The sequence below is a fragment of the Heloderma suspectum genome, chromosome 4 (assembly GCF_057233095.1).
Source record: "Heloderma suspectum isolate Gila_16-S chromosome 4, 16-S_ref, whole genome shotgun sequence".
NCBI classification, from domain to species: Eukaryota; Metazoa; Chordata; class Lepidosauria; order Squamata; family Helodermatidae; genus Heloderma; species Heloderma suspectum.
The window spans coordinates 119025729-119041393 of record NC_139461.1 but is presented as its reverse complement, the minus strand read 5'-3'; the positions used below and the strand labels follow the sequence as shown (position 1 = coordinate 119041393).

The following is a 15665-nucleotide window of genomic DNA, read 5'->3' as shown; positions in this document are numbered from 1 at the left end:
ACTGCCTACCTCTAGTATTACCAAATGTCAATGTAGTGGTGTGATATTCCAATAGGGCATATATGCATGAAATCCATTGTTCATAGGCCCAGATAGCACAGTTAATTCCTGAACTTTATTTGAGAAATCAACCACGTGCTCTGGGCCTGGTTTATACATACATATTTTAGAACATTTCACCCCCACTAAGATCTGGTGATTTTGGAGGCAGTGGGAGGCTTTGGACAAAGTATACCAAGATGCTGCAACTTGTAGTACCACCAACACAACAATTTAGTTTGTTTTATTTACTGATTTTTCCTATTTAGCCTTAGAAAACACTATGGCTGAATCTACACATAACGTAACAGCTGTCATAACTATTGCTACACGACATGACACCAATGGGCACCAATAGTTATGATAATGGTATGATAACAGCATAACTGCTATGTGTAGATTCAGCCTATAACATTTTTTGAAATTGTGAAATAGAAATGGCTGTCATCTCTAAACGACGGTGTTTCTCTTTTTAGGTATTCTGTAGATCGGCACACTGATATGGACAGAATATTCAACATTGATTCCGGAAACGGTTCAATATTTACTTCCAAACCTCTCGACCGGGAAACGTTATTGTGGCACAACATTACAGTAATAGCTGCAGAGATCAGTAAGTTGTGCATGAACACCATTGATGTGACGAATCCAGCCTTCCCGCTGAGACTGTCTGAGAGGAAGTCAGTCTCCATACTTTGGTTACTTGCTGTTATTCAAGGAAGCAAACCTGAAAAGGTTTCTGCATTCCGCTCCCCCCGCCCCCCCAAGGCTACGAAGAGGCAAGTTTGTGCCTGAACAGAAAGAAAATTAACACGCCACTTCTTTCTGAACAAACAGACCGGAGAAATCCTCCTAGCCATTAATTAATTAGGACAGGAATTGCTGATTTGTGAAAAGCTGCATAGATCGTATATCTAAAAAATAGGCACATAATGTTGGAGAGGGGGATGAAAATCCACTACTTTTTATGTGCTAGCAAAATTCAGCCCTGTGCCATTGACCAAGATACTCAAATGGCCATCATCTAAAAGTCACTTACTTCTGTTAATTTTATTAGGGCCAGATTTAATTAGGAAACCTGCAGCCCATCACATCTCTCCTAAATCCATTTCTATGAAAGCTATTATTGATGCAAATTACTTCTAAGTAGATAAGCTTACAGGAGTAGCCTGAGACATTTAGATTACACTGAAAATTAGGGATATTATGGGAGTCCAAGAGTGGGGTGAAGTCCAGTGGGCTCCCCCTCACTCGGCCTTCCAGCCTCCAGTCCACGGACAACCGCAACTTACCCACCCCTGTTCGGCTCCCTGGATGAGCTGCCAGGTGATCCGTGGGCGCCCGGTGTGCAGCCGCCCGACTCCTCAGCGAACCACCATTTTGCGTAAAAATGGCAGCTCGTTTTACATAAAAGGCCTTTTACGCAAACGGTGGCTGTAAAGCAGCCATTTATGCAAGATTACAGGCGTGAATGGTCCATTCATGGCTGTAATCTTGCATACATGGCTGCTTTACAGCTGACATTTGCATAAAAGGCCTTTTATGTGAAATGAGTTGCCATTTTTACGCAAAATGGTGGTTCGCTGAGGGGTCGGGCGGCTGCACACCGGGTGCCCACAGATCACCTGGCAGCTCATCCAGGGAGTCGAACAGGGGTGGTAAGTGGCAGTGGTCTGGCGAGCAGCACATGGGGCAGGCATGGGGTGGTTGTCCATCCCTACCAAAAACTAAATGCAAGTTTGTCATCTTTGAAAACATCCGCAACATTTACCACCCTTCTCCAATTCTTGTTTTGTCCAAGCTGAACTTTGCAGGGGATAAGTGTGAAATGACCCTTTGCACTTGCTAGTTTAATTAATCAAGTAACTATGCAGCTAGAGATAACTGTAGGGTCTGGGCAAACAAACAAACACATGTTAGACAGCCTTGTTTATGTACCCCCTTTTCTATATAAACCCATAGTGGAATTCTTTCTTATCTCCAACTCTTAAGGGCACATTCTGGTAACAGACATAGACCAGTTTAGGCTGGAGTCCTGTGCCCACTTACTTCAGAGGAAGTGCTGTTGAGTAAGCCCCATCAGTGGGACTTTCTCCCAAGTATTAACGTATGGGATTACACTGTTAGTAGTCATTCCCTTTACCTGAGGGAATTGCAGTTCTGTGAGGGAGGGGGAAGCTGGAGATCACCAACAGATGGCCCTCAACACCCTCAAATGACGAAGATTCTAAGAGCCTTTCTACACAAAGCATTTCTTGTGTGCTCACAATTCCTCACCCGCAGTAGTTTGCAGGTGCTTCACACAATGTTGTCATCCTCCAGGGCCTCTCCTGTTGTTTGCAACCATTTTAGCTTCTTCTTTTTTCCTAAGACGCAATGTCTGGTTTTTCAGTGAATGGTGGCGTGAAACCCTAGTGCATTTGCGCAATTCTGCTATACCACAGCACCACCTAGTGGCTGTGTAGTGGAACATACAGAAGGGCAGAGAAAGAAAAACACCAGGGAAAAACATGTGTAAAGGAGCCAATCTTAATCCCACAAAGAATCCAGAAGCAGAAGCCTTGGTAAAGTAGCAGGCTAAAGGCTTCATGTAGAAAAGCCCTTTGACTATCACATTTAAAGTGGTATAGCTAGAACTAGTAAGTTTGTAGCATAGATGGAAGCTAGAGGTGCCTACATGTATTCATGCAATTCAGTTAATTTCTATAGAGTTGAATCTATTGTGTTGCATTTGACTCTACCAGAGTGACATTGTTTAGTGCCTTTGATGGTTTAAACATTTAGATAGGCTCTTCCTTGCAGTTCAATAAGAGGAACTCAGTGCCAGAGCTAAGTGTACTCCATGCTGGAAATTGGCTCCTAGACAATCTAAATTATGTGCCAAGAAGAGCTGAATTCTGTACTTTGAATTAAGTTATTCAAGTTGAGCATATTTGCATAAGTCTCTTATTTTGCATAAGTTATTCCTCAATGTTTTGCATAACATAGTCTAGGAATGGCGCAGCTGCCCAACTGGGTCCAGGAATCCATCCCCCCCCCCGCGCCCCCGGACCACACCCATTGAGGCTCTGGCCTCGCTCGCCCCTGCTTGCACCCACCCAGATGTTCCCCACACTCACCTGGACTCATGCACGAGCGCAGCGCCTGCCATTTTCCTGCACTTGTTTTTATGAAAAAAAGGAGGTCTTTTAATATGTGCATATTTAGAGATGCACAAATTCAGACTGGGAAAGGCTGCTCTACTCAATATTAGAGCCATAAATGGCCCATTTACGGCTTTAATATCGCAAATATCACCCTTTGCCAGCCTGAATTTGCGCATTTTTAAAGACCTCCTTTTTTCGTAAAACCAAGCTCAAGAAAATGGCGAGTACTCATGGACAGGATCTGGGGTGAATGCAGGCAGCTCAGTGAGCTCGTGGGGGTTCAAGTACGGGTCGGGGGGGCTCGAGTAGGGGCAGTGCTTTAGCAGGTGTCTGCCAAAACCAGATGGGGGTGGATCCGTCCATCCCTAACATAGCCCAGACCAGTTTTGCTAGTCTTGGGTGGAGCAAAGGATACAGAAGTTCCATCTCCAACTACTGAGCATCTTATTCAGTCGCTTCTCTGGTTTTTGACATTCAAGGAGGCATGCCCAACATGCGGCCAAGCCTGTCTTTGCAATCTAGAAAGATCCTTTTTTTAAGCTGTGATACTTAGGGAGCCGATTCCTGTATCATTCCCACATTCTCTGCTTTTTTTCTGTGCCCCCTCGGAATCGCTGCATACGCATGGATCTGCTCAGTCCTTCCATTTTCTCATATGTTTACGCTCACTGGCAAAATGGGTCACTGAACCCTCAACCGAAAGCTCAACTCTGCTAGTCTGGAGAGGCCGAGGGCAAGGCCTGAGCCAGGACACCTCAGGCAAATGATCTGTAACTAGCTTTCCAGAAGAGAAGGAAAGGAATCATGCCTCACTTCTCTACCCATAATCCAGTCTATATACATATGATTACGTCATAAAGGACTCGCTGAAAGTTGTTAGTAGTCACCACACCAATTTACCATCTTTTACTACAGTACACTATTAAGCCCTACCATGCTGACAGCCAGGAGCAATTAATTGCTCAATTTTGCCTTGTCTTGCTTTTTTTGCCGATCATATATTTTACCCCGCACTTAATGAAACCTTTTGCCAGTGGATTTCTGAAGTGCTGAAGCCACAAGTGCACATGGGCATTATGTGTTTCTTTCCAGGCGATGGATAGCTATGAAATGAGAGGATCATCGTCACTGTTTTCACCTTGCTATAAGCACCTGAAGTAAACAGCTCCCTGCCCACCAACTCAGTCTAAAGAAACAAAAGGAGAGGGAACTTGAGAGGGGGAGAGACGCTTTTCTCCTAAGGTTCATAGCTATGTGGTGGGATGAAGGGTTTTATTGGGATTGTGGCTGGGGAGGCAAGGGTTAAACCTTCCCTTCCCTCATGAAAATTGGGGCCAAGGCAGTCCTATTGTTTGTTTTACAAAGAACTGATGTACTTTCTGATGAGTATTTCACCCCACTTGTAGTTTTGGCCCTCACTCAGCTAATGGCAAAGTTTCCCTTTTCCCTCCCAAGTCCCTTTTATCTCATGTGGTTTCTAATGACACATTTAGTGTCATGTCAAGTTTGACCCTTAGTCTAATGAAAAAACAAGAAGAGTTAAAGTAAAGCCTATGCAATAATTAGTTTATGAATGGGTGGGTGGTGGGGACGCAGGGTAGCACAGAACATCAAGAAGGAAATGGAAGAGAGAACATAGGTGTTTTTAACCATTTGTTAAAACAGGACAAATGAGGTCAGCATTTTCTCTAAGCATTTTAATGTGTTTATCGATTACATTGTTATCCATGCTTCTTCCAAGATACTCGGGGCAGTGTGTGTAGCTCCCTCCCTCACCCCTTTACCTTAAGAGCCCTGTGAGTGGCTGGCCAAAGGTTACACCCTGAGCTTCATGGCTGAGTGGCGACTTGAAGTAAGGTCTCCTGGTCCTAGTCTGCAACTCTGACCGCTGTGTCACACTGCCTCACGCCGGTGATAAACATAATATATACTGAGAAACTAGCCATTACGTTTCTAGTCCTCAGCCATCTCCTGTTAATTTATGCGCTGATCTGAAAGATGTTCTGAACGTAACATTCTCTGCAATTGCCACACTGTGGTGCCCCGTGGAAGCTGCATTTCTCTGAGATCATCTCACAGCATTGCTGTAATATTTCCAGGCCCCATGGACTGGGAGCATCTCTAATCCTGCATTTAAAACAGGGCTTTCTGCTTCCATTTTAAATGCAGGATCATGACGAACTCCCTTTACATGCGCTTCCTTCCCCCCTCCCTTTCCCCCTTGCTTTTCCCCCTTATCTGAGTCTTTTATATGTTTCATTATACAGCTGCTAGATGGTGTTGTGGTCTAGTTCCTCTTATTGAGGGTTTTCCTCTTTTTACGGGGGACCTCAAGCGCGGTAATTTGATAGCTTATTATCTCTGAACTTTTAAAAAATGGAATAAAGCTGATTTAGTGGGGGATCACCCTGGAGGTTGTCGATGTCATCTGAAGACCCGCAAATGTCCGTGAGTAACCAATCTCAATAGCAGGATAAAAGCTCCATGTGGAGAAGCCCTAGGTCTTTCCCATGGTGCTGCACTAATGTATAGAGGACACCTATATCTATCACTGCTTATCGCTGAGAGCCAATGTAGTGCAGTGGCTAAAAATAAGTATGCTTAAGACTGCAACCTTGTGAAACAGCAGGATTTTTTCCAGATGTCGGACATCTGTTATCCAAACAAGACAGTTGTGGATCAGTACATGTTACATGGGAATGGCATCATAATCCCTGCTCAGCCAATGAAATTTAGAGCAGTTACCTTGTGGAGCTCTGCCATTTCCATGCCATTAAATGTGATGGCTGAGTGTTTCTATATTGTATGGGAAATCACTCACCAAAGGAAGACTATTTCTTGGTTACTGAAATGTGTCCTAGTGACAAATGTACACCCACTTTAACACGTGGACAACTCTCATTTGGGCCTCCATGACCTACTGATGAGCCCAAAGAAGTCCGTGACAGATGCAGAAATAGAATTCTGGCTTTGCAGTTCGCAGTTCACTTCCAGATGAGATCTCTCAGGTTTTGAATGATGAATTTTCTATGCCTGAAAGGTATGAAAGCTGAAACAGCAACTGCACTGCAGAAAGTACTTCAAAAGCTAAAATCAAGAGAAATTTAGGATTTCAGAATCAGTCCCTTGTTTGATAGATGCTACATGAATAACCAAGAAAGGTGTGTTTACATTATGCATTGATAGGAAGAAGCTGCCTACTCCATACACTGTAGGAACACAATTTCCTTTCTTTTTTTCCTTTCCTTTTTTCCTTTTTTGAAGAAGAATCAGGTGGCAATTGGTTATAGACCAAAGTTTAGAGATTTATTCATTGAAGAATAAAGGGAGGGAGAGAGAAGGGAGGAAGCGAGGGAGAGAGAAGAGATAAAGACCAATGAAGCATAAAGCTTGCATTAGCCTATAGGAAAGTGGTGTTCCTGACAGCTATTGCCCAAGAAGAGATTGTGCGAGGGAGAATATTAACTGTGCATTTCTAAGAAAGTATCTCCTATTGACTGCACCCCCCACATTTAAAAATGTTGCAGAGTCACAGCCATTACACCAGTCTTCCCAGCCTGGTGCCTTCCAGATGTGTTAGTCTGCAACTTCCATCATCCCCAGCCAACATTGTGGTGATGGGAGTTGTAGTCCAAGACAATTGGAGGACACCAGGTTGGGGAAAGACTGCATTAGACTATACAAAAGAAAAACCTGCACTTAACACATTTGGTGCAATCCTAAACGCCCTTTCCAGGGAGTTGGTCCCACTGAACTCAGTGGGACTTGCTTCTGAGTAGAAATACGATTACGCCATTAGAAAACTACTAAAGGCCGGGATGGGGAGAAGAATGGTGGCAGAGGTCTACAGTGGTAGAATGGACCAAACCACTTGGGACCAGTGGTGAGGGATAGGGTATCGCTTTTGAATGCTCCCTTTCATTAAAAAAAAAAAAAAAATCCCCTGCGAGAACAGTAGTATAGCAGGATGTACACTGTGCTAGAACCCCACCACCACCACTTTTTTTTTTTTTTTTACTCTTAGAGAATTTTTATTAGGAGGATGAGAACTGAAAAATGGCAAACAGACATGCCTCTAGTCTGAAGTGGTGCAGTCCACACTACCACCTCATTCTGGTGCATGTATAGAAGATCAGAAGTGTGGCTGAACTGCATAATAAAGGGGAAGCCTTACCAATGCCCCATCTGATGTTCATTCTGGGGAATGGGGTTTTAAAGATTCCTTTGCCTGCATCTCAGTTTATGTAGGTCAGGGGTGGGCAACATGCAGCTGCATCCCCCCCTACATAATTTAAAAATGGCATCCAGAGCCATTTTGACCCTTTTTTACCCATAAATCAGAGAGAGCTAGTTTTGACCCTTATGGTACTCCATAGCTACTCTGGATGCCATTTTTAGGGGGGGGGGTTCAGTGCCACTCGGGGGGTGTAGCCCATGCGGAGGGGGTTTCTGGGGGCAAAAATGGCCCCTGGACCTCCTGAACTTTCCCATCCCTGATGTAGATGCAAATCTGTGGTGTATAAGCCACAATTGTTTGCCTTTCGGCCTCGCTTAAATCAACATATAACCCCTAATAAAAATGACTTGTTGATGAAGGCTCTAATAGTAACTCCCCTCTCCTACCTCCTCCTCCTCCACAACTTTCCTGAATTTCATTGTGGGTTACTGCAACCTGGCAAATCAAATGAAATCAGCAAACGTTATCCACCCAGACTTCTTTTCCCCTACTTCATCTGCCTGCATGTATCTATATCACTCAACCAAACACATTTAAGAGCAGGAAGGTTCTTAAGTGAGGGCTTTTATCACACAGGCCTTTTTCTAATAGGGGACCATGCGAGAGTGACAGATCAACATTTCAAATGTAAGGAATTCTATCGAGTTGTGGGTGGTCTTCTTGGTGGAATTTTATAGAGCTGGTCAAAGAAGGTGCTGTAGCTCAGGGGCAGAGCGCATACTTTGCACACAGAAGGTCCCAGGTTCAATTCCCAGCATCTCCAGGCAGGGTTACGAAAGTCTCTTGCCTGAAAACCAGGAGACCCACTGTCAGTCAGTGTCGATGGACCATTGGTCTGACGCAGTAAAAGGCATCTTCCTTTGTTCGTGTGGAGTAACCGGGGGAGAGGATCAGATGTGAACGTTCATTTTAATGTTGAGTTTCTACCTTCATTTTAGCAACTGTTGCAATTCTCTGTGCCTGATTGTGCCTACAAATATTTGAACTCGCACAAATAATTGTATATGCTAATAGCGTTACTCACGCTCAGTGTGAAAAGGCTTTCCCTGGCCTGCTCTTTTCTGTTGTTGCAGACAACCCAAAGGAAAGCAGTCGCATCCCAGTGTTTATTAAAGTCCTGGATGTCAATGATAATGCCCCAGAGTTTGCCATGTTTTACGAGACCTTCGTCTGTGAAAATGCAAAGGCTGAACAGGTCTGCGGTTTGTGCTGCTTCATAAGAAATAAATATATCATTTATGTATACGGTTTTGTGTTAGGCATCAGTGTTGTCCTCAAGAGCTGGCACCTTGCATTGCAGGGGACTGCCAGTAATGCTAAGTGAAATCAAGCCATAGCTACCTTGAAGCATTCTGGCATTCTCTTAGCAGCTGATGTAACTCTGCCTTTGACAAACTTCATTGTGGCTGCTTCTTGCACGTTAGTTTGCTACCTCCCTTCATGCCTTTTCTTTTCTTTAAAAAAAAATAGTCCTGCTCCTGCTCTGTGCAGTGCTTCCCTTGATGCAGATCTACACAAATGATCTGCAGCCCGATTTTGCACCGTGCCGCTCAGTCCTCTGGCACATGGCTACAAACTGATTGCTCCAACATTGCTTATTATGAATGGTAAGGGACGAAGAAGATCTTGGTGTCAAAGAGTCTGAATGCCACACTGATGCTACAGTAATCCTGTTGTCAATTTTTTAGCTCATACAGACACTAAGCGCAGTTGACAAAGATGACGCTTTCGGTGGACACAAATTTTCATTCTCATTGGCCCCTGAAGTAGCCAGTAGCTCCAATTTCACTCTTCAAGACAACCGAGGTATACTTGCTTTTTCATTGTATTCTCCTTCCATCTATCTCCTTGGGTTTTGGCATTCAGAACAGTGATGCAGCTAGCGCTGGACCTCAGGGTCAAAGTCCAGGGATCCCCCAAATGACCACCCAGAGAGTGGCAGATGATGAGGGCAGCAGAAGAAAACTCCATTTTATTCCTGTGGTTATGATGGCACCATGATTGAAGTGAGTTTAAAATTTAAAACTGCACATGCTCAGGGTATTTATTTATTTAAAATCAGGGTTGACGATTTTCGCTGTTGTTTTTTCTAACATAACAGGAATGTAGACACAGTTGTAAAGCATGGGATGGCTATTGGAGGGAGGAAGAGAAATATCAGTTGTGTACTTGACTACTGAAGTAATACACATGGCCATACAAAGGCGACCCCCAAAAGACCATCAAATCCAGGGTCTAAAAATACCTAACTGCCCCACTGGTGCAGAACTGCAACTTACGATATTGGTACATCTTTCCAGATAACACAGCCGGGATCTTCACAAAGAGAACCAGATATAACAGACATGAAATGAACATGTACCTCCTGCCTGTGGTAATATCAGACAACGAATACCCGATTCAGAGCAGTACAGAGACGGTGACAATTCGAGTGTGTGCCTGTGACCAGAGAGGCAAAATGCTCTCCTGTAATGCTGAAGCCCTGATCCACCCTACTGGCCTTAGCACAGGCGCTCTGGTTGCAATTCTCCTCTGCATCATTATATTGCTAGGTAAAGGATTCGCACGAATTGGTGTCCGTGGCGGGAAAGGGAACAGTTCCCACCGAATGGGTGGAACATGTGTGTGTGTGTTAGACTTAAATGTAACAAACAAGATTTAATACTGGAGTTATCCATTGTCATGGGTGGAATTACTCCATATAGGTTATACAACATCTTTGTACCTCGTACCAGCATCCTTCTGGACAGCCATCACAATTCTTTTGTCTGTACAATCATCAGTACTTGGGCATCAGCCAGTGGTGATTGATGCCTGAAATGTCGACAGTTGTACACACAGTACAACCACCTCAGCTTCACTCATCTGCCTCAGTTATAAACTTGCCAACTAGAATCAGAGCCCATCGTAAGCAACCACCCTTCTATCCACACAAAGAGCCAACCATCACAGACATCTTTAGCTACATCTCCATTAAATCTGCAACTCACAAACACAAACCTACACTCACTAAATGCACTAAAACAGAACCAACAAACCTCTGTATGCCTCTGTATACCAATTTCTGGGGAAGGTGAGCAGGAGGGTACTATTGTCCTCATGTCCTACTTGTGGGCTTTTCACAGGCAGCTGGTTGGCCACTGTGTGAACAGAATCCTGGACTAGATAGGCCTTTGGTCTGATTCATCATGGTTCTTCTTCTGCTGTTCTGTTCTTAACATAGCCACTCTCTGCAGGTACACACTGACACAACCATACACAGTCCCACTTTGGGTCCATTTAATCCAAAATTCACCAGCCAGGACGTTATGGGCATGCCAGCTCCTCAATCCCAGTAAAGCAGTTCCAGCTCACTCAGGTGATTCATTAGCACCAGCCACCAATATCCTGTTTCTAATTGTGGCAGACCTATCATTGCCCAGTGAGATCCAGGCTGGGATCCAAAGACTTCACTGTGCCCAGCAGGAGCTTCTCTCTTTCTCCCCTACCCCAGCAGAAGCAGTCTGTGCTCCACCAGAGGATATTATGAAAGGCACTCTGGGCTTGGGGGTCAGCTTTGCATGGAAGCTGCTGTCACTTGTGTGGGGTCTGAAACTACAGTTATTTGGATCCCAGGCCTAGTGTTGAAGTGGAAGAAAAGGGCAGCATACAATGGTTTTTGATTAACAGCTGCTATATCGTCGTATTTTTTTCTTATAACCTGCTTTCAAATTTAGCATATGCAATCTCAACACTGTGTGAAACAAAGGCACAGGAAAAAAATGAACTACAATTTCCATTTTTAACAGTAACAATGGCAGATAATTTGGGGGTGGGTTCTTTTATTTTTTGTTTTGTTTCTGGTCATATGGTGGATTTCAGTTACAGCCTGAGAAACCTAGTTATTTTTTGCAAAATCCCAGATCATGCTTGGAATTGCTGAGGGAAGGGAGAAAACAGCCACCACTTGGCTTTACATTTATTTTAACATTTTGTTGAACATTAAGAGGGCTTATTTTACAAGTTCATGGTAAAAGAAAAACTATCAAGAACACAGTTATATTTGCAGCTGACTCACTGAATGATTTGCATAAATCTAACCTGAATATTCATTTCTTTCAGTGAAATCTCATTCATATTAACATTAGAGGAGCATAATAATAATAATAATACCACCACCACCACCACCACCACCACACCAGCTTTGGAGCTTGGGCTGGGTATGGTATTATGGTATGACACCAGGCACAAACATTTAGCAAAAGACAATTTGGGGGTGGATGGAGAGTTCATAATTAATGCATTATAGAGGGGCGGGGGGGGGGGGAACAGTACAGTGCTTAATATGTAATTTGGTCAAAAGAAGGGACCATCTCCAGGGCAAGCCCCTGAGGGTGGAGACATCAGGCATTTGTCATGGCCTAACAATGACAATGGGCCCACTGCACAAACAGCATCCCTACATTCATATTGCACAGAAGAACATACTGGCAGCAGTGTAGAGAATTAGGGGAGGGGCCATAGCTCAGTGGTAGACCACCTGCAGAAGGTTCCAGGTTCACTCCCTGGCACCTCCAATTAAAAATATCAGATAGCAGGTGATGGGAAAGACCTCTGCTAGAATGTCACTGTCAGTCAAAGTAGACTATACTGGGTTAGATTGACAGATAGTCTCAAGTGGTATAAGGGAAGTCCCCATGGGTAAAATCCAACAGACATCCTACTTAGAGTAGACCCATTGAAATGAATGGAACTTAACTTATTCATGACTAACATAAGTCCCATTCATGTCAGTGGGTCTATTCTAAGTAGGATTTATGTTGGATTCCACCCTATGTTGCCTGATTTGAGATTTGCATTCTCTTCTAGGCTAAGGGCCCCCCCTGAAGATACCTAGCTTCAGGGCCCCCCAAAATCTTGGAGCCAACACTAATTAAGTCCTTAATGTTTCTTGCAGTAGAAATCCAAAAGCACAATTAATTTGTGTGTGGCATGTCCCAATGAGAGCAACATTCAGCATTACCATTCATGTCCATGTTCAAGCATTTTAAGTTGTGTTTTGTGAAGTGTTGGGATAAAGGGGAGAGCCAAAGGCTCAGCCTGAGAACATAGCTAAGCATTTGGTTTTATTCCAGTTTAACTGTCATGGCTTCTCCCAAAGCATCTTGGGAATTGAAGTGTCCTGAGAATTCCCTATGAAGAGATCCTGAACCTTTCTCACAAAACTACGCTGCCCCCAGGTTCCCTAGGAAAAGGGAATGACTGTGGTCTACATGTGCCTTGAAAACACCAAAAAACCACAGAGCAGCTTTGAGGAGCTTTGCCCATTGCATGCATTGCAGCCTTATTTGCATCAGCATCCACGTAAGTGTTCACCTGAGCCCCTTTGCAATGGCTGAACACTTCTTTCGAGGTAAATCCTCACCTGAAACCACCAGTTGTTATGTGTGTCTGAACCCGGATCGGGGTCCATCTTGAGATTGGGCAACTGGCAGCCTGGGTGCCAAATCCAGCCTCTTCACCTCTCATGCCCATCATTGCTCACTCCATTGTTAAAGACCAATGCGATGGGGAAGAGGGATGTAAGAGGCAACAAGACGAATATTGAGAGATGTTCCTCATTTTTTCCTCAAGGAAAGAAAAAAAGAAAGAAAGGAAATCAACTATTGTTTTTCTTCTACTCCTTAAATAATACTTCTGATGTGACATCTCACCTTGAAAAAAATGCTGTATGCTTTCCTTAGACAACAAATTCCAAAGTATTTCAGGAGATCAGCATTAGTCATTTGATGAAACTGGCTTCTTCTTTTCCTTTTGTCTTCCTTTAAAGTACATTTGTGATTTCAAAAAGATAAAGAAGTTTCCTTGCCTCACAAAGTTAAAACCAAACCATTTTTTTTTTACTGCTGATAAAAAAATGTAACTGAGCTTCGTCTTCCTTTTAGCTCAAAATCCCTTTTTCCCCAGTATTTATTCTGTTTTCAACTATCACAGTGATCATGGTAGGATCGGCTCCAGTGTGAGAATGTGGGCTTGGAGTGTGCATTTGGCAGGGCTTCCTATAAAAGACAAGGGTCAAGCAATACAGATTTCATCTTTGATTTGTTTGGTTTTAATTGGGTGGAAAATTAACTCCCCCTCCCTTCATCCCTCCCCCAATGTTGCTTCATTTTTTCTTTTCAGTTACAGTGGTGTTGTTTGCAGCCCTGAGACGGCAGCGAAAGAAAGAGCCTCTGATCATTTCCAAAGAGGACATCCGAGACAACATTGTCAGTTACAACGATGAAGGTGGCGGAGAGGAAGACACCCAGGCATTTGATATTGGCACACTGCGGAACCCTGAAGCCATAGAAGACAATAAATTGCGCCGAGACATTGTACCTGAAGCGCTTTTCATGCCGCGCCGGACTCCAGTGGTACAAGATAACACTGATGTCAGAGATTTCATTAGCCAAAGGTTAAAGGAGAATGATACGGATCCAACAGCGCCCCCTTATGACTCATTAGCGACATACGCGTACGAAGGCAACGGCTCTGTGGCAGAGTCCCTCAGCTCCTTGGAGTCGGTGACTACAGATGGAGACCAGGACTACGATTACCTCAGTGACTGGGGTCCTCGGTTTAAAAAGTTGGCCGATATGTATGGCGGAGCGGACAGCGATAAAGACTCTTAATATGTTGCCTTTTTTCCATTTCCAAGGAACAGCATTGAAATGTGTGACATTGCTACTTCTTTCTATTTATCCACAGTTCTCTGAAAGGGTTCTCTATTCTACCAGTTCAAATTGTTTCCGTGACTGCAGTCTTTGTGTATCTAATATCATTTTCCACCCCCACATATAATTTGAGCTTCCATGAGGCAAATAATGAGGAAAAACAAACTTTGTTATTTTTTGTAGTGCATCCTGTTTACCTAGGCAGTTAAACAGACACAAATGGCAAGGAAATTGAGGGACAACAGAAATACAAACGGAATAATAGTTTTAACTTGTTCTACTTATCTTGTAAATTGGATTATCTAACTGTTATAGTTCACCAAATAATCTTACTGTATTTTAATTATTCAGCTCAGACATGCTTTCTGCAGATTATGTATTGAAATACCCCCATTGTAAGGAAGTATTGTGGCTTAGCATAACTATAATTGTAAAAGGAGTGGGGGTATAGCTCTTTTTAAAGCCACAATCTGCCTACAAGGAATGAAGATGTTTTAAATGATCTATTGGCCATTCAAGCACTAGTGTTAATCTTGAATTGGTCGCTTCCCTTAAAGCATTAAACCATACTAGTGGTTGACAATCAAGAGTTGAAAGGAGGGAGAAGTGTTTGTGTATGTCTGTGTGTGTTGAGGGGGGGTCTCAGTGGGTTCTCTATGTGTGGTATACCAATGCTCCACAAACGATACACCAATTTAAAGATACTGTGTTCCTGGAAAGCATTCTACCAGGCAACAACATCTGTTGAGAAAGAGATATACACATAGGGTTGGATCCAAATTTAGTCATACTGAGAATAGGCCCATTTCAATCAATGGGACTTAAGTTAGTCCTGGTTAACTTAAGGCCCATTGATTTCAGTGAATGTACTCTAAGGATGACTACATCTGGATCCAACCCATTAGATATAAAGAGGGGTCAGCCATGTTATCCAGCACATCAGGTGGGAGTTCACATTAACCACGAGGTGCATTGAAGATGGATTTCCATGGAGGCAAAGTCCAAGAATATGTCAAATGTTATGAAGGATCAAAAAAAAAACAACAACAACAAAAAACCCCCAGCTAAGATGAAAGGCAAAGCAGCAAAGCAAAAGAGAGAGTAGTGATCAAGTGCTGATTATACAATTGGTTGGAACTCAGTTAAGTGAAAAGATTGTACTAAGATGATTAAGAACAGCTTCAAACAATATGAAATACTTGAATAGGTTTTATAAAGCTCTGCTGGAATGCCTTTTCAACCCTCTCATCCACCTGTTATGGGTGACCAACCAGACTGACAGGGAGTTCCATCTGTCCACCTCATGAGCTCTCTGCTTTATTTAATGGCAGCATTCTAAATCATTTAAAAATATGTTGTCTTTTTTGCATTATAGTAGATTCAGTCTTATGATAATTATATAGCTTCGTATGTTTTTATGAATCATGCTTTTTGGTTATATAGTTAATATTAGGGTACTTAGAGTACAAGTGGTTGTTATCAGATGAGACAGAGAGATATAGGCCGGAGGTGTTTTCTGAATTAATTGGATAAAGGGCCCCACTAATT

At 43.2% G+C, this 15665-nt stretch overlaps 1 protein-coding gene across 2 annotated transcripts in view; it reads left to right on the top strand.

The window, feature by feature from the left end:
• The window catches only part of LOC146347371 (cadherin-6), a 221026-nt gene extending 205878 nt beyond the window's left edge, over positions 1 to 15148 (top strand). For both annotated transcript variants that reach the window (XM_084850553.1, XM_084850554.1), the window contains 5 exons: positions 516 to 652; positions 8496 to 8617; positions 9111 to 9228; positions 9723 to 9974; positions 13585 to 15148. In XM_084850553.1, the coding sequence (XP_084706679.1) occupies positions 516 to 652; positions 8496 to 8617; positions 9111 to 9228; positions 9723 to 9974; positions 13585 to 14075 (1120 nt within the window). In that variant the 3' untranslated portion in view covers positions 14076 to 15148. The remainder of the gene's footprint in view (positions 1 to 515; positions 653 to 8495; positions 8618 to 9110; positions 9229 to 9722; positions 9975 to 13584) is intronic.
• Positions 15149 to 15665: the final 517 nt, after the last annotated feature.